Source organism: Anomaloglossus baeobatrachus, chromosome 4 (genome assembly GCF_048569485.1).
Source record: "Anomaloglossus baeobatrachus isolate aAnoBae1 chromosome 4, aAnoBae1.hap1, whole genome shotgun sequence".
Classification (NCBI taxonomy): Eukaryota; Metazoa; Chordata; class Amphibia; order Anura; family Aromobatidae; genus Anomaloglossus; species Anomaloglossus baeobatrachus.
The window spans coordinates 378833477-378852710 of record NC_134356.1 but is presented as its reverse complement, the minus strand read 5'-3'; the positions used below and the strand labels follow the sequence as shown (position 1 = coordinate 378852710).

At 41.5% G+C, this 19234-nt stretch overlaps 1 protein-coding gene across 1 annotated transcript in view; it reads left to right on the top strand.

Annotated features, from left to right (window-relative positions):
* Positions 1 to 19234, top strand: part of SEMA3C (semaphorin 3C) — a 256081-nt gene that overhangs the window by 98475 nt on the left and 138372 nt on the right. The window contains exon 3 of the mRNA XM_075345216.1: positions 18482 to 18642. Within this exon, the coding sequence (XP_075201331.1) occupies positions 18482 to 18642 (161 nt within the window). The remainder of the gene's footprint in view (positions 1 to 18481; positions 18643 to 19234) is intronic.

Genomic DNA, 19234 nt, shown 5'->3' with positions numbered 1-19234 from the left:
GAGATGTCTTTTTTCTAAGCTAAACAAGCCCAACTTTTTCAACCTCTCATCATATGGGAGGCCTTCCATCCCATGTAATAATTTATTTGACGGCCTTTGAACTGGCTCCAACTTCCGAATATCCTTTTTTAAAATGTGGAGCCAAAAGTGGATCCCATATTCCAGATGTGGCCTTGCAAGTGATTTTTAGAGAGGTAACATTTCTTTGGGATCATGGGATCTAATCTCTATTTTTATACACTTTTAAATCTTGTTTGATTTAGCAGCTCCTGCCTGACATTGAGTACTGCTGCTCAGCTTACTTATAACCAAAATAGCCAAGTCCTTCCATCATTCTGTAGTCCCTATATGCAGGAAGAAGAATATTCCGGCATAGTTGCATTACTCTACATTTGTCAACATTGAATCCTCATCTGCCATGTATTTGCCCATTCAGATATCTTCTCCTCCATAATCCAAACCTCCCATTTCCATCTCCAAGACTTCTCTTGTATTTTTTGGAATGCACTACCTGCTGATCTGATTAATACCTAGCTCTCACGTTTTTAAGTATTTTCTAAAAACACATCTCTATAGACAGGCCCATCACCTCACTTCACTAATCTAATTCTTCCATGTTCCCCCTTTCTAAATTTTCCTCTGAATCTGGTCCTTTTTGTTCATCTGTGTCCACGTCCTAAATGCACCCAATAACAACTGGTAACTGCACTTTACAGATTTAGGCTGGTGACCGATCATGCAACTTTATATCCTAACCCCATTTATTATAATGATGGCTGAACCATGCCTCACAAGCCCTTTCTACCTACTGTGTCCCCCTGCCCCCATTTCCTTATAGAATATTGGCTTGCGAACTGGGCCCTCACTCTTCCTGTTGAACTATGTTACTTTATGTTGTCTTTATTGTGTGTACATACACCCCTCAATTGTAAAGTGCTGCGGAATATGTTAGCGCCATAGAAATAAAATGATTCTTATTACTATTATTATCCAGATCATTTTGTAATATTATACTATCAAGCTCAGTGCTTAGTATCCTACATAGTTTGGTGTCATCAGCAAAGACTGACACTTTACACTCAAACCCATCCACAAGGTCATTAATAAAGAGATTAAAAAGCAATGGTGCCAACACAGATCCTTGATCCAGTCACCAGGGCAATATTACTGTCTGTCTAACAAGAGGCGTCTTTTTTGTAAATACATTTATTGTGCTTGGTGTCGCCCTATTGTACAAATTATCATCTCATTATTATTGCTACAATAAGAAATGTAATGCAGGACTGAGCTCGCATTCTAAATGTACATTAGCAGCCATTGATAAGGTTTCTTTAGTTTTATGCATTTTCCCCAGCAGCATTAACAAATGTTTAAAGAAAAAAAAACATAAGATTTCACTAGTCAATAAAAAACAGTGGAAAACCTTATAAATTCTTAGCATCCCTTGAAAGTGTAGATAACACAGTTCTTGGTTTTGAGTTGTCTTTTACATAATAGGCGTCTGCTTGTAGCTGTGCCATCTGCTATGTGAGGGTGACACCTCAAATCCCCTAATACTGTTAGAAAATGATTTCCAGCAAAACGTTACATTTTCCTTCCCTATTATGTCTTCTAAGTAAATTGTACATTAGCTAAATGAGTTTCTCAAAATAAAACTTTATGGTTTACAAAGCGTGTTATTTTAAATTAAATTTAATGACTATATTGGTCTGAAGCACAAAAAATGTCTGTGTGACTACTGAACATATGGTGAGTTAGGGACAGGAGAGCAGGAGTCCCTCTATTCTGTGTGTGCTGTGTATAGGAGACACCCTAGGAGGTAATTTTCACTCTAGAACTCCAAGACTACTGAAAATTAGTCTATTTATGTGGTTTTAAGGAAGTATGAATTGAGATGTGCATCAAGAATATGAAAGTAGTGTTGAGTGTGCTCGGCACTGCTTCTTACTCATTCAAGCATCGGGATGCTCAGGTACTTGCAGAGTTCAGCTGAGTATTGCAGGTGCACAGATGTTTCATCCATGAAACAACTACCACAACGCACAGGCTTGCTTTTCTGCATGATGTGTGCAGGCACCGCAGGGGGAGACATTCACAGTCTCTGAATGGCTCTCAATGGAGTTAAAGCAATTTTTTTAATATACAGTGTGTCAAATGGAGAAAACCCTGCTTTCCCTCCTCTCGGAAATGCTCTCCTTATTGATGGCTGTATGTGGGCGGAGAGACAAACTGCCCGATCGTTGACTTCCATTATTCTTGTTACTCAAGTTGAACATTTTCAGAGTGTCTGACCTGCTCCACTCGAGGACCAAGCACTCGAGCATTTTAGTGCTCAAGCATCTCTATTCAGCAGATCTTTAGACTGTAAACTAACATCATCCATGTAAAGCATGTGAAATGTTGATGGCGTCCATATTTTTGTATTAAAAGTCTGTTTTCTAAGAATCCAATGGCGAATGTTTATGCAAGTGATCTCACAAATGCAGTTTACAACTCTTCGGCCTCCCTTGACTTGTTCTCTTCCTTTTCTTTCTCTTTCCCTTCTGCTGCCCTCCTTTCTGTGACTGAGAGGTCACACTTCTCTGTGACCTGCTTACCCACCAAAGATCTTACTTAGGTGCCATCATTCCCAAAGACAGCGCATGTGCAGTAAGTTCCTGATACTTTTGCAAAAGCTGGACTGGGGATCTGTGCTTGTGTCATTCCTGGGAATGTTACCTGCATGAGATCTCGAGCTGGGGAACAGGTCACATAGCAGAGTGAGCTGTCAGTCACAGACAGGAGGTCGGCGGTGGGGAGAGAAAGAAGCTGGAGAAACCAGAGAGCTGTATATGTAGGCCAAGCAACTGCTGCACTTACAAGCTCATTAGCTTAAGCATTTGCCAATGAATTCCCAGAAAACAGTGGCACAGATTTTTAATACAAAGGTGTGGGCGTCATCAACATTTCAGATGCTTTACATGTATGAGTTTAGTTCGGAATCTAAAAACCTGCTGACAGGTTCTCTTTAAAGGGAATCTGTCAGCAGGTTTCTGCTATGCTGTCTGAGGACAGCATACTGTAGGGGTTGAAAGACAGAATTCAATGATGTGAGACATGTCACCACCTGTTCACTTTTCTGACTAGGACATTATCATTGCTGTGACTAGCTGCCATGTTGTCAAACTCCATCCACTTTGGATTAACAGATCATTGTCTATAGAAATGTCTATAGATAGCCCTTTTGTGACCGGGACCAGCTTTTACAACTCTGCTGCATTGCTAAATCTAAAAATTCTGATTGTGCCAGAACTGCTGCACCCAGTAATCTAAGTGATATATCATTGGGTTCACGGTCTCTTTGCTTACATAATGCTGCTCTCAGATGAGCTAGCGAAAAAACCTGTTGACAGATTTCCTTTAAGTACAGTATTCAGATTTTCATGCATTGCATACAGTTTTATTCTTGACTATCTAGACAATGCACGGTGATTATTTATAGTGTTTCTTTTCCTATCATGTGGATGGAAATGTTTGCTTGTCCGAACATGACCTAACTTTATCACAATCTCTGTCAAGTAATCAACCATACAGATCCTCCTATGTTCTTCTGTTACGCCAACTATTTTTACACAGCCAAGCATGTGAAGAAAAGACGGATGAGTGTTGCCTTGTATCAGGTAGATGCTTTAATCAGGGTAAGATGTCTTTTCTTCATTCCTATCTCTTGTGAAATCTCTCCAAGGCACAGCTTGGTATGACAGCTATTGGACATCATCTTTAATGGATGGGGTACAGTCATTGCCTGGACAGCTGTTTGTATGATATGTGTGACCATCATGGCATGATGTAATCACTGCCGATCATAAGATACTAGTAGTGACCTGCACCGTAGTAGATGAGCAGCTGTGAATATATTGCAATTCAAGAAATGGCGTCAGCTGTATTCAACCCAAATGGTAAGATGTTCGCATTAGCCTTCAGCGGACGTAAATGATCTGTGTAATTTAAGCCATGTTTTTGTCTGCTGCCGCAGATTCATGTGCTTGTGTGGGGATATATGGAGGCAATTAAGGGATAGTAGTGGAGAAACTACTGGGTGTGTCATCTGGTTCTGGAATACATCCCATGCCTGAAAACTTGTCAATGAAAACTAATTAAAAGCCTTCAAATATCTGAGATTATTACTGAAAAGAATATTAGGAGTAACTGGGACACAATGTGAGCAAATATAAGAAAAAGAGTTTATACTTTGAGTCATAAGAACCGTATTTTATTCTCCTTTTTCTTTTATGAAGGTGTAAATATAACAACACTCTCAGTTAATAAGCTGATTAACCACTTACTACATATGGATATGAGTAACGTCCTGGGCAGGGGTCTGCAAGGGAGGATGGGGGTAAAAAGCTGAGCCCGCTCCACACGCAGAAGATCTTGACTATATTACATAGCCGGCATCTGTGTCTAACAGCTGCATCCGTAGCTCTTCTGGCTGTTAACCATTTAGATGCCATGATCAGTCTCTGACAGCAGCATTTACATGGTGATAGCATCTTGGTATTGGTGTGATGCTCAGGCACAGACCATTATTTTTCTATACACTGCAATGATGTGTATTGCAGCATATAGTTCAAGCAGTCACGTGATCTCAGGTTCAATTCAAATAAGTGGACTAAAATTATGCAAATTTAAAAAAATAAAAGCTTTTCAAAATATTAAAAAATAAATAAAATAAAAATTAAAATCACTTCTCATTTACCCTGTTAAAAAGAAATGTATCTGGTTTTGCCACATCCTTAAAAATCCAATCTATCAAAATATAAAATTAATTAACCCATATACCCATATAACAACATATATAAACATAAGACCGGCACTCCAAAACATGCAGTAATCTGTAGGATTTAATCCATAGAAGCACAGTACAAACAAAAAACAAAGAACGCGTTTTCGGCTAGACCTTTAGCCTTTATGAATACCTAGCCGAAAACGCGTTCTTTGTTTTTTGTTTGTATTGTGCTTCTGTAGCACCCAGGGATATGGGGTACTCGGTCCCAGGCAGTAACAAATGGAAATGTCACTTTGGTGGCCATTGCCCGGTCCTGTGCCCTGGGCCCTTTTTGTTAATGGGGGGTATTTACAGGGGAGTTAAGAGTTTTTGTCATGTGACGCCACCTGCGGGTTGCGGTTAAGGATGGAGAAGCGGGGCTGCTGAATGTGGGTATTTCCAGGGCTGATGGTAGTGGCAGCTATGATGGTAGGCCCTCCGCAGGTAGGGCTGTGCCTGGGAGATGTAATAATGGAGACCACACCAGGTTGTCTTTAACAGTCTCTACTTACTGTGGACCCAGGGATTGCTGGTTCAGGTCCCTTGGAGGACCAGTACCAATGTAATGACCCAGGTTGCTCTGTCCCCGGCACTCTTAGTTGTTTGGGTCCCTGTAGCGTGGAGCGTTTGGGGGCCCCGACTGTCCCTTTTGAGGTACAGTCTCCTTCTCCATACGGCGGGTAGTGCGGACCCTGTGGGGAGGTAAGTGTCCGAACCCCAATCCTAGTTTACTGCTGATACCCTCGGATTATTTGGTTTGGTGAAGTCCGTGAAGGTGTCCTCACCGGGCAGATATTTGCCAAACATTCTAAAACTGGCGCTTGACCTAGGGCCCTGTGCCCCATGCATGCTCTGGTCCCAGCGGTATCTCCGTTACTCGTCCTGGCGACCTCTCTCCTGTGCCCCCGGGGTCACCGTTACACAGACCCAGCTCAAGCACGTCCGCACACCTGTCCTGTGGGCTACTCGGCTCTCCTCACTACAGACTGACTTCTCCCACCAGGCTGGTTATACCCAGGGACTTGTTCCCATAGTGACTATCCCCTTATATGGTTATGCCCAGTGTGGAGTGGTGAACTAGGATTTTGGTCGTGTTTGGATGGAATCGGCACTTGTACTCCAGGTCCCAGGGGGTAGGTCCTGCATCCCCAATAGGATGCAGTTCCTTTAGTGCCCTGAGGGTCTCAGGGGCGCTACACTTCTATGGATTAAATCCTAAAGATTACTGCAAGTTTTTTGGTGCCGGTTTTATGTTCATATATTATTTGGGTGTGCCATCCCTCGAACGAGCATCTGCAATTTTGAGTGCCGCCTGGATATCACTTCTCATATAACAACATAAAGAGAAAGAAAACTGAAACGCCATAATTGTGCGTTTTGGTCATTTCACCTCCCTAAAAAAATCCAATAAATAGCAAACAAAACATTTAATGCACCACAAATTCTTAATAAGAAAAATCTCAAATTTCTACAAAAAAAAATGTTACATGTCTCGAAATATGGCGGCAACACAAAGAAAAAAAATATTTTACAGAATTTGCAATTATTTTTCCATCACTTAAGGATTGAAAAAAAAATGATTGAAGTTTTGCAATACTTTATCCCATTTGCAGTTTTTTGCCGATTTCTCAGTGTATTGCATGGCAATATGAATGGTGGCTTTCAAAACTACAACTCAACGTGCAAAAAACAAGCCCTCATTCCTCAATGAAGATGGAAAAATAAAAAGTTTTGGATCTTAGAGGAAAATCCAGGGGTGTAAAAATGAAAAATAACTTTTATCTTGCGCTTAAGAATGTCTCAGGTTTAGCAAGACATTGCAACGTTTTGCCTATTCGTGCTTCTTTGTAAGGGCGTGTTCACATTTTGTTATGGGAATATGTTAGTGGTACACTTCAGGAAAACAGGCCGAAAGGGTGTTTGACACTCGGTGTCTATCTGGTCACTGAGGTCCTGGCTCTAGAAAGATAGGTTTCTGGTGTATTATCAGCTTTAAGATATGAAGTTCGTATCTCAAGTTTTCAAGTGCAAACTCAGTCCATACATTTTCATATATTATTTTACTGATACTGCAACTCATCTAGTTAGAGGAATTCGAATTTTATTTGCTTAATATGAAATAGAAACATTTATTAAGGGTCTAAGCAGGTAACATGTAATCATTTATATAAATAGCCAACACCGTCTTAAAATATCCTTTAAGTTCCTGTAATCTAATAGTTCACAAACAGGAAATATATTTATCAGTTGGTTGCTGCGGGAAAGTTGTAGCGTGTATTTAAGCAATTATTATATCTTTTTGTCACAAATCCAAATGGAGCAACTTTGGGAAATTCAGATTGATTGATCTTTCTCGGGTTTTCCACAAGAAGAGGAAGTGTGATAAGGACATCATCTTCACTCCCTTATAGAACAATGATCAGATTTTAACATTCAGCGCATTTTACATTTATCTAAAAGCAACTGCATGAGTTTTTCAAAATATAGCTTTATCCATCTGTGTAATTGTGCTTGTATTCTGTGTGCAAAGTAATTTTCTTAAGATTGAAATATAAATCTTGCTTTTTTAGTAATCTTAATGTAAATATTTGTTGTGTGACTCAATGGCCATCCCCTAAACGAAGAAAAAATATTAGTGCTTGGCTTGCAGAATAGAAAGATCTTATGTTTGCACCCAAATTATGACCTGATTAATATTAACATTTATATGTCTGTTTACAAGTGTTGAAATTTCATGGTTCCAATGACAAAGCATAAACTTAAAGGGAACCTTTCACAAGATTTGGCGAGTATAAGCTGCAGTCTCCACTAGAAGGTTCTTATATACAGCTTTCAAGAATTCTGTATATAAGAGCCCAAGCTACTCTGTGTAACGTAAAAAACACTTTTATTATACTCACCCAGAGGATGGTCCGATCCAGCACCTCCTCTCTGATGTGATTGCTGTCCTCCTTCTTCGCAGGCCCGTGTGCATGACATGTCCTACGTCATCCACCCAGACCGGCAATGTGATCCTGTGCAGGCGCACTTTAAGTACTGAGCAGGGCAGATCAAAGTGTGCCTGCGTAGGACTCCCTGGGTGTATGACATGGGATGCATCATTAACCCTTTATATTACCCCAAATTCCACCGCACCAGGGCAATCGAGATGAAACGGGTAAAGTGCTGGAATTGGCACATCTAATGAATGCGGCAATTCTGGGGCTGCTATTTTTAGGCTGGGAGGGGCCCAATAACCATGGGCCTCCCCAGCCTGAGAATACCAGCCCCAGAGCTGTCTGCTTTATCTTGGCTCCCTCAAGTGACCTGCAGGGAATGACAGCTCCCTGTAACCTCCTATGATAAGACAGTGTCACCTGAGGTAAGATAGTAAATGTGGGATATAATAGAATGTGGCTCAGTAGCCTGAGAGAGTGATAATAGTTGTGGACTTTAACACAAAGCACTTTTTTGGCCTAAGATGGTGTGATGACCTGGTACCTTTAACGTTGTGTTCTGCTGTGGCCTGAGACAGTGGACAAAGTGTGAACTTAACTGTGATATTTCCATGGCCTGAGATGGCAAGGTAGACTGGGGTTTGCACCTGGAGACCTGTTGGGAGTGCGTGTGTCCCTATGTTCTTTTAGGTCCTGGAGCTGATCTGCAAGCATTATAGACTTTGGAGACAGCAAGTATGCTTTTTTCCAAGCAAAGCTTTCTGCAAGGTGTTCATTGATAGCTGCCCAATGGGAAATCTGGGGGGCTGAGTTCATTGCCAGTGTAATGTTTGGTTAAAGAGCCAGATTATTCAAATGTTCAGTGCTGCGTAATATTATTTATTACTATTAGTGACTGTTTATCTCTCTGAATTTGTTTTGTAGCAAAAACCTGCAATTATTCTTTACAGTGACTGCCACTATTTGTGCTATTGACATTATCTGTACCTTTATGATATTCAATAACCCTTGTTCTTGTCTGCCTTACTGTGAGTAAATCAGATTGAGATCTACCCTGCCATGTTTATGTCCTTCAGTGCTAGATCCTTGATCAGGGAGCGTTGTCTGGGGTCCAGGGGTCACACATAAGTTATGACCCACATTCATGCTTGACACTACTGTATGTCACAGATGCCTCTTTCTATGTCGGTCACAAATTTCCCTATAGTGACAGCTAACCACCCCCTCCACTCATTACATCCGCTCAGTAGTGATGTTTCCACTACTGAATCTCTCTAGAGTGATTGTCTGTGTTTTTATGTGCAGCAGTAAAATTAAACTAATATAACCTGAAAAATGCTATTTCATATGCACAGAATATGTAGTGAAGATCACATTAGCCATACACTGTAATAAAACTGAAGTGCATTCTCCGGCTCTCGTCATAGTAAATATAAGTAGTGCAGGCCTTCTAGCCAGCACGCTCCACTCTTCCATGATTAGTCTTTGTATATGCCTTTCTTGTTGAATTTATTCGGTGACAGTCTAGGCTTGTAGTTACCACGGGTTGTGGTCCAGTAGAAAAGCCGCAAAAACCCGGACCCATGAAACAGCAGTTACAATGAATAATGGTCGGATTGTGGACCAGCTTTACAAGCCTGATGAAAGCTGTTTTCAGTAGATGTGGGTTAATCTTTACAATATGCCATTATTTTTTGAGGCCCAGATTTCACCACATCCTTAGACAGAGACAAAATAAACATCTCTTGATGTGGCTGTGGTCCTATGAGTTCTTGACCAGGTGCTGTATAGTTTTCTTTACTAATTACTAGACAGATCATTTCAGCCGATTGAGTTCATTTATTTGCTTTTCCTTTAAGTTACATTAATGGTAAATCTTCCTTCCTTTTTAATTCACATATAATAAATAAAGATACCTTCAAATTTCTTAATATGACAAAATTCACTAATATTAACTTGTACTAACCTACAGGTGTTATCAGTAGAATACTCGATTATCAGCATTTATTGTCAATGGGGCAAGTAGAAAGGGTGTTGAAATGTCTAACATTGGGGGAGGTTCCTAAAACTTTAAAGTTTTAAGATAAAATATGCAAAATTTCTTATATTTTGAGTTAAGAAAAGTGGCTCATGCTGTGTGATACATGGGGTGCACATGGATGGTGTAAACCTAAATTAGACAGCCTAAATATGGACCAAACCGAGCAAGATGCACCAAATCATCATAAGCCGCTTTGAGAAATTTTCCGCATTTTTAAGGAACTCTGTCATCACAGAACGACTGTTCACACCAAGTACAGGCACTCAGTGCATCATGGCAGGGCCAAACATTTAAATGGGCTGTGTCAGCACAGAGTGACTGATCACACCAAGTACAGGTGCTCAGTACTTCATGGCGGGGCCAAACATTTAAAGGGGCTCTATCAGCACAGAATGACTGATCACACCAAGTATAGGCGCTTGGTGCATCATGTCGGGGCGAAACATTTAAAGAGTCTCTGTCAGCACAGAATGACTGTTCAAACCTAGTACAGGCGCTTGGTGCATCATTGTTGGGCCAAACATTTAAGTACACTTTCCCACCTGCTTTCCCGCCATCTCCTCTCCCCTTATTTGATTTACAGCTTTTGGCTTTATATAGCCAGAGAAGAGAAGATATAGTGTCAAGGTTTCGCATCTTCCACCACATGGTTAGGGGGCGTAGTCTTTTCCCAGGCCTCGCTTCCGGACCCAGGATGCTTCATATAGTGTCATCTCCGGGGAACCATCAACGGCTATAAGCTTAGCGCTGCTCTGCCTGTGATTGCTGATCCCTGTAAGTGTTGATCCTGATCTGCCTCCTCTGTGTCCTCACCCTCTGTCTGTGTTCTCTCCTCTAGTTCTCCATCCGTTCCTCGGTCCCACCTCCGTTCCTTCTCATCTAGCTCCGGTTGTCTCCCCCTTCCTACCTTTACTCTCTGCTTTTTCCTCTGGTATTGTCCTCGGCCTGACCCCGACCTTGCTTCTGCTCGTCCCTCTGGTCTTTTTTCTCTCCACTCAGTATTTGACCCTGCCTTCCCGACCATCCCACGCACGCCTTGCGGCATTTGCTTTACGGCGGGTGCTGTGAGGTATTGCACCAAGCACACACGGTGTTTCCATCTCCTCGCTTATTCGTCACTATCTAGTGTCTATCTGCACGGCTCCAGCTCCCCCTGCTGGCAGCCTGACAGAGGGAAAAGAAGCAGGTGGGAAGGTGCACTTAAATATTTGGCCACCATGATGCACTGAGCACATATACTTGATTTGCACAGTCATTCTGCGCTAAGTCCCTTTAAGACTGTCTTCCCTAAGGTTTTACTGTCTAAACGTCAGACAGTTCTTCTAAATCACACCGAAAATCATTTATTTTTCTTTTTTTATCCTTTCTTCCCAGTGTTTAGCAGTACAATAATTATGAAATATTCAGTTGTGGGCAGAGTTCTTGGAACTTGGTGGGACTACACAAACCGTTTCAGAAGAAATCAGACATAGCAACTTAGTAACTTGTGGCTTGGTTTACATTAGAGATGTTTTATTTATAGTTCCCAAAGGCCAAGCTTTAGAACGGAAACATACTTCTCTGACTACTGACAATGGTCTCAAAATTGAGGTGATTTAAGTTCACCTTATTCAAAATGCTGAACATATGAGTCCATTTAAAGGGAGCTATCTATTCAGTTCACAAATCAATGCTATGTATTTTAAATCAATGGCTTTACAACATTTAGGGATGTAGAAATTGGTTGCCATTTGTGAGCACTAAGTTAATGCGAAACCCAATTGTTTGCATTTAAAGCAGACACTAAATTAGAAAGTATAAAATAGTTATAAAGTCCATGATGATAATTACTATTAGTTTTATCATGGGACTCACCTAATAAAGATAGCCCTTTTTATTTGATATGGTATTTAGATTATGAGCCCCAATGGGGACAGTTAACAGTGACTATTAGAGATTGAGTGAAGCCGAACTATTAAGTTTGGTGTTCGTACTGAAGACGAACTTTACAAAACAAATCAGTGTTCGAGTTTGGAGTTCGGGTGCTTTACGTATGCAAACGACTCGCTCAAGCATCGCTGTGCTCGGGTACGCTTGGTGCTCGGTTCAGTGCAAGCCGCCTGCAGTGTTTGAACGGCTCGCACTGGAAGGTAATAATAGCATTATTGGATGTAGTGTTTCCCCGGAAATACCCTGTTTATTGCTGGCTGTATGTGGGTGGAGAGCCTAACTGTCCAGTTAGTAACTCCCAATGCGGTTGAGGTCAAGTCCGGGTCCAGAACAAAACTTTATTTAAAGTCTGGCTGAACCCAAAGAACCTGAACTTTCACGAGTGATGAACGAACCCATGGTTCGGTGTGTGTACCAAACACAGACTTTACAAAAAACAGAGTTTGGGTTTGGGTTTCGGGTGCATTACATATGCAAACCAAATGCGTGAGCATCGCTGTGCTTGGGTACGCTCGGTGCTCAGACCAGTGCGAGCCACTTGTAGTGTTTGATCGGCTCGCACTGCGGTTAACAACAGCATGATCAGTTGTAGTGTGTATAAAAAAAAAAAAAGGAAAAATTACACCCACCCTCCCCTGGAAGTAATCTGTGTATGGCTGGCTGCATGTGGGCGGAGACCCGAACTGCCCAATTAGTGATTTCCATTGGGGTTCAGGTCTAGTCCGGGTCCAAAACCGAACTTTTTCAAAAGTCTACCTGCACCTGCTGAATCGAACTTCCACAGTTTCGCTCATTTCTATTCACGAGTCCACTCATCTCTAGTGACAATGTATCTAATAGTAATTTTTTTAATGTAGATCAAGATTTTAAAGAGAATCTGTCACCACATTTGACCTATCTAAACTGTTAATATTAGGCATACAGGTTATAGAATGCTGAAAAAACTCATACCTGTATGTGTCATATCAAATGCCTTTTTGTTGAAATATCATCTTTTATCACTTTATGAAAATGAGCTCTTCCAGGCTATGGGGCGGATGCTGCCTGGATAATAACTCCGCCTCCAGAGATTATTTTAAATAAAAGTGTAATATGTGATGGCTGCTCTCTGATCTCACTGCAGAACTGTGTGTGATTATAACTGAAACTTCTGTAGGTTCCTCACAGCTTCATCTTCCACCTCACAGGCAGAAAGTTTTGCAATATTGTTGCAACAAAGCAGAGCTCAGCGAGCTTCAAAAAATGTTTGCAAGAAGTCAAATTGAATTTCTCTTGTTCTGTGTTAGTCACTTGCCTCACACTGGTAACCCCTTTTTATTTAAAATAATCTCTGGAGGCGGAGTTATCATCCAGACAGCATCTGCCCCATAGCCTGGAAGAGCTCATTTGTATAAGGTGATAAAATATGATTTTTATACAACAAGGTATCTGATATGAGACAGGCAGGTAGGACATTTTTCAGCATTTTATAACCTTTATGCCCGTATTATCAGGGTAAATAGGTCAAATATGGTGACAGATTCCCTTTAAACAATTGATATTTGAAACACCCAATGGATAATTGAGTAACTAGGGCTCTGCTGTTTTCACCTATGTGGCTTCTGTGTAATGGTTTTATTATTTTTGGATATTGTGATACACTGGCATCTATCACCCATAACGTCCCATTGTAAAGACAATGTACATTGAATATATAATTTCTTACTACATATTATTTAATGGTAATCTACTGATCGGCTCTATGCAGCATTTTTTAGTGGTATACTTTGGTATACTATCAAGTCTGAGGCTAGGAATACGCCTTTTGACACTTAAGGGTGCTTTACACGCTACGACATCGCTAGCTATAGCTGCGGTAGCGATGTCGTGCACGATAGCTCCCACCCCTGTCGTTCGTGCGATATGTGGTGATCGCTGCCGTAGCGAAAATTATCGCTACGGCAGCATCACACGCACATGCCTTGTCAGCGACGTCGCAGTGACCGCCAGCGACGTCGCTGTGACCGCCGAACAATCCCTCCTTCAAGGGGGAGGTACGTTCGGCGTCATAGCGACGTCACCGTGACGTCACTAAGCGGCCGCCCAATAGCAGAGGAGGGGCGTAGATGAGCGGGACGAACATCCCGCCCACCTCCTTCCTTCCTCATTGCCAATGGCACGGAGGTAAGGAGATGTTCGTCGCTCAGGCGGTGTCACACATAGCGATTTGTGCTGCCGCAGGAACGAGGAACAACATCGCTACTTACATGACAACGATTTTTGGTAATTAAACGACCTCTCCAAAACAAACGATTTTTGTCTTTTTTGCGATCGTTTTAGGTCGCTCCAGCCTGTGACACGCTGCGTGCGATGTCGCTAACGACGCCGGATGTGCGTCACAAATACCGTGACCCCGACGATATATCGTTAGCGATGTCGCAGCGTGTAAAGCCCCCTTTATTCTACTGTAACCCAACTGGTTCAGGACACACATCGGTAGCCTTCTTTCATTCCTACTAAATGTACATCACAAACCTGATATTAACAGAGCTTATTAGTGGTTGGTAAAAATAAGGCGTTGAAAATCCACCAGTGGTTGTGGGTTTAGTAAGTGGTGGCCATACTGGTAAATGATTTACAGCTTATTGGCGCTATGAAATATGCACCTAAACATGCAGAAAAGATTTCAGTTCACTTTCTGGAAATTAGTAGTGACACTTTCCCAATGCAAAGGCAGCCAGCCATAGTTTATCTCCTTGTGCTGGCAAAAAGACTGGAGCAAAATACCAGTAAGGAAAAAGTAATCCTTAACAGCTGCTGAGAGGATGTGGTTATCCAAGACTGGAAATGTAGGAACACCTGACGGGGCAAAGGGAGGAGGGAACATCAAGAACAGATCATCTTTTATAGAAGTGTCCTGCTCCAGTGTGAACTATTGCGATAAGGCTCCGACGCTGAGATTTGTGGTTTAATAATACACTGTAAAATGGTTATTTTTTATTGCACCGTGCAACCCTGGATATCCTTTTCAAATGACACTTTGCCATGTGAAATAAAAAACTATAACATCATTAAAATTAATGATTCTTAAACCAACAATAATACACCATAAGTATGAATATGTGCATTTTATGCTGTAGGGCTAATTTACAAGGATACGTTTGTTGGAAATGTTTCCTTCTTCACACTGCTTGGATTCAATGTCATTTTGTCACAAAATAGGAAGCAGTGAGTGAAAACGCAGCTGTATAAAGATGTCCTACGGGTCAGGGCAGAAAGAAATACCAAGCGCTTGTATTTATTGTGGAGTCACTCAGCACTTGCACTTGGCATTCCTGTGCAGGCAATGTAGATGTCCTTATCAGAAGGGATAGAGGTCTTTGTGGCCCTGTTCACACTTACTGGTTGTACGCTGATTGCTCCGTTGGAGAAAATGGGAATGCAGTTTTATTAGCTGGATTTTACATATTTATAGTATGTTTTTACTTAATTAAAATCAATCTCTGCTCCTACATTATGGTGCTCTCAGATGGGGTAGAAAAGACCTGGTGACAGATTCCCTTTACTACAGTGTTAAACAAGAAGGGGAATTCTACAAAGTAGTCCAAAATCTGCAGAGAAATCATTGGGAATTAAAATTTTATATTTCATTCCAACTTCTTTAAAAAAGAATATAAATATAGCGGTATACAGTATGTCCACCCATATCCTGTCCATCGCCATTAACTTAAGAACGGCAGCAGCTATAGGCATAGAAGTGGTGTCTAGGTATAGTAAAGTAGCCATGCGCTACGCAATGAAACCAACTATAGCACCACCTGGTGGAAACCAACGGAGTTAGCATTTTTATCTCGAAAACGGAACGAGATAGAGAAAAAAAGTGAATTACAAAGTTGTAGGGCATCATCAATTCAATACGAATCGACACCTAGCATACAGAAATGCTATGATTAGACCGTCTAAAAGTCACAAGGCTGCGGACGTGAAGCGAAACATCAAGGAGACCTTCCTACAAGTCATTGGGTATGGTGGCTGTGTGGAGTGGCCTCCACACTCACCTAACCTGACCTGACCCCATTGGACTTCTTTCTGTGAGGTCATATCAAACATCAGGTGTATGCGACCCCTCCACCAACATTGCAGGACCTACGACGACGTATTACAGATGCTTGTGCAAACGTGTTACCTACCATATTGCACAACGTGCAGCAAGATACAGTATGCTGTCCAGAGTCCAGATGTGCATTGCAGCTGACGGTGGCCACTTTGAGTATCAAAGTTAAATGACTGCTATATGCGTGACCAGCATTCAGTATTTTCGCGGGGTCATGGGTTTCATATCATAGCATTTCTGTATGCAAGGTGTCGATTCGTATTGAATTGATGATGCCCTACAACTTTGTAATTCACTTTTTTTCTCTATCTCGTTCCGTTTTCGAGATAAAAATGCTAACTCTGTTGTTTTCCACCAGATGGCGCTATAGGTGGTTTCATTGCGTAGCGCATGGCTACTTTACTATTACTACTTTACTATACGTAGACACCACTTCTATGCCTATAGCTGCCGCCGTTCTCAAGTTAATGGCGGAGGACAGGATATGGGTGGACACACTGTATAAAAAGATGCATGGCTATTCATTGCAAACCTCTTAGACCATTGGCTGTCATGCTAGGTACGAGGACATACCAAGTGAGCTGTGAAAAGTAAGAAGGGAAGGGTGAGATGTTGACCCCTGACCAAACCTACTGCTGGTCCCTTGGGTCTCTCACCACCCTAAATAGATTCCACACCTATGCGCCAAGCCAGATACCTGATTCTTGGTATCCCAATTGCTAGACTCTAAATAGGGAATGGGTGAGATGACCTCTTCGTTAACTCCACTAAACGCTAAAGGAAGACACAAGGACACACAAGGGAAAATGCATTCATTACTTTTTCATAGATGACTCAAGCAGAAGTTCAGCAAAACGTCAGCAACGATATCATAGATGAGTACAAGACGCCTGCTTGCTACCAGAACTTGTATGAACTGAATAATATCACCAGCACAAGTCCAGGGAAGATGGGAGTATTTAAGCACAAAGGGAATACTTGTAATCAGCAGCTGGACACAAGTTTAGATCCCCTGGGTCCTAAAGTGGAATAGATGAAAACCCAGCAGGAAAGCTACCTATTACAATGAATACATATAGCAGGAACAACAGAAAGTCAGGGAGCATTTTGCGCAGCCAAACGCTGTGACCTACTGCCAGTAACCACATGACTGCCTGGCATCTGTGAAACACCAGTGACATTGGCCTTCTGTGTACTATGTTTTTTTTTTCTCTTTTTTTAGAAACCTGATTAAAATGTAAGGATATAAGGCACTGATTTTTCTGCAGATGCTGAACTACCTCAAAGAATTCCTCATTTTTGCATACACAGGAATTGGCCTGGAGCTTGCCCATGCACTGCTCCACCAAATACTAGTGAACTGCCTATTTAATTGGTGTGCTGCTTCAATTTTTCTTCCTAAATGTATTGTTGTATAAACTAGCAGCCTAAAGGCCCCGTCACACACACAGATAAATCTTTGGCAGATCTGTGGTTGCAGTGAAATCATGGACATATTGTTCCATTTGTACACAGCCACAAACCTGGCACTGATTGTCCACAATTTCACTGCAACCACAGATCTGCCGCCGATTTATCTCTGTGTGTGACAGGGCCTTTAGTCAAGGGCCAAGGAGTTTGTGATAAGTTGTCCGAGTATCATCCAGACTGTAGCCAATTTTCATCAGCTTTTCATTTGTGTGCCATGCACGTGTCCGTTTTTTTACGACTGTTTGACGTCTGTTTTCATACATCTACATTCAAAAAGTACACAATCAAATACAGTTTTCCAGTTTCCATAAGACTCGTATGCCACATGGATGTTCTATGTGGGATCTGAATCTTATTACATGCTCATAGATTTGGGCTAGTCTCGATGGGCTAGTCTCATCTATAAATCAGAAGGGAATAATACATGCTGCAATATTTTCTACCACCTAGTTGTCCGATGGGCATACACAGCTCAAGCTTAACTCCTGCTCTGAGTTACACCGGTCCTTTTTAATTGATGGGTGGGTTAGCGATGTCACAAGAGGCGCCGTGTTTGGTCCATACATGTCCATCAGATTGTTGGCCGCCAAGTAACATGTAGGATAGCTATGAATAATTAGCATTTTTAGAGATATGCAAGGGGACATGTAACAGGACATTAGGGTCCTGATATGGAGGGATATAATGTGCTGATGACAGGTTCCCTTTTAAAAGCTCATTATCAGATCAGAAACCTCAATATATTTCCTGTAAAAGAATCACTTGGCTCAACATATATGGATAGTATACAGAATGAAAAAAGTCTTTGTAGAATTGAGATAAATTGCATTGAAACTCTTGACATAAACATAATCCAGACTTCAGTAAAGTGATGAAAGCAACATCAAGTACAAAGGAAAATCGTATGTGTGGTCAAAAAACTCAAAAAAGTCAGTCCGCACGCTAATGTATCTTTTCTAGCCATTTTTCACTGCAGTAATTGCCCTTCAGTGCTTCTACAAATGAGTGCGTGTGTAGGGCACCTGACGATCATGCACAGCTGGAGAAATAATGGCACATAGCAAATATTTACCCAGTCTTATATTTCTATAGTAGAAAGTCATAGTAGAAAGGACATTTTTCTTTGTAAAATTGAAATTGTTGATTTTTCTATTTTCTCACCATGTAAGTATTTACGACTGTACTATATCTTCCTTGTCTTTCAGAGCTTCAAATGACAAAGACATCTGAGTTTTTCAGTATTTCCCAGAGCCCCCTGGACTACAGGATTTTGCTAATGGATGAGGATCAGGACAGAATCTATGTGGGCAGCAAAGATCATATTCTGTCTCTGAACATTAACAACATAAGTCACAGTCCTCTGAGTGTAAGTTTGCATACTTGTTGGGTGCACAGCTGGCAATCTAATCTAATATGGCTCCATGTAGCTGTGCATGCGTGATCAGAGCCAGGAGCTCGGCTTAAGTGATAGCCAAGCTCCAGCTGACACAGCCAGGGCAGGTTCCCGCACCGCCAGGGCTGATCCCCGCACTGCCAATGGCTATTTAACCTCCTAAATGCTGCAATGAGTAACGATGGCATCATTTGGGAGGCTTGAAGAGGAAGAGCACTTCCACCCAATTGGGACCCCTACGAAGTCATCATGAAGTCTCAATTGTTGTCATGGCAACCTGAGGTCATATGACGAACTCCATGGTTACCAGGATATGGTGGCCTGTTAGACTATGCCACGAGCATGGTCTAAGAGGCGTTCTGTCAGTGTCAAACCGACAGGTATAATGCATTGCCATGCTTGTGCATAGCAATACATTACACCAACGATAAGACTAAGAAAAATTAATGTCCCATAAGGGGGGCTAAGTAAAAAAAGTTAAAATAGAGTGTAAAAATATAAAAAAAAATCCCCAAACAAATAAGAAGAATATGATACCAATAAACATTTATATTTGTGTAAAGAC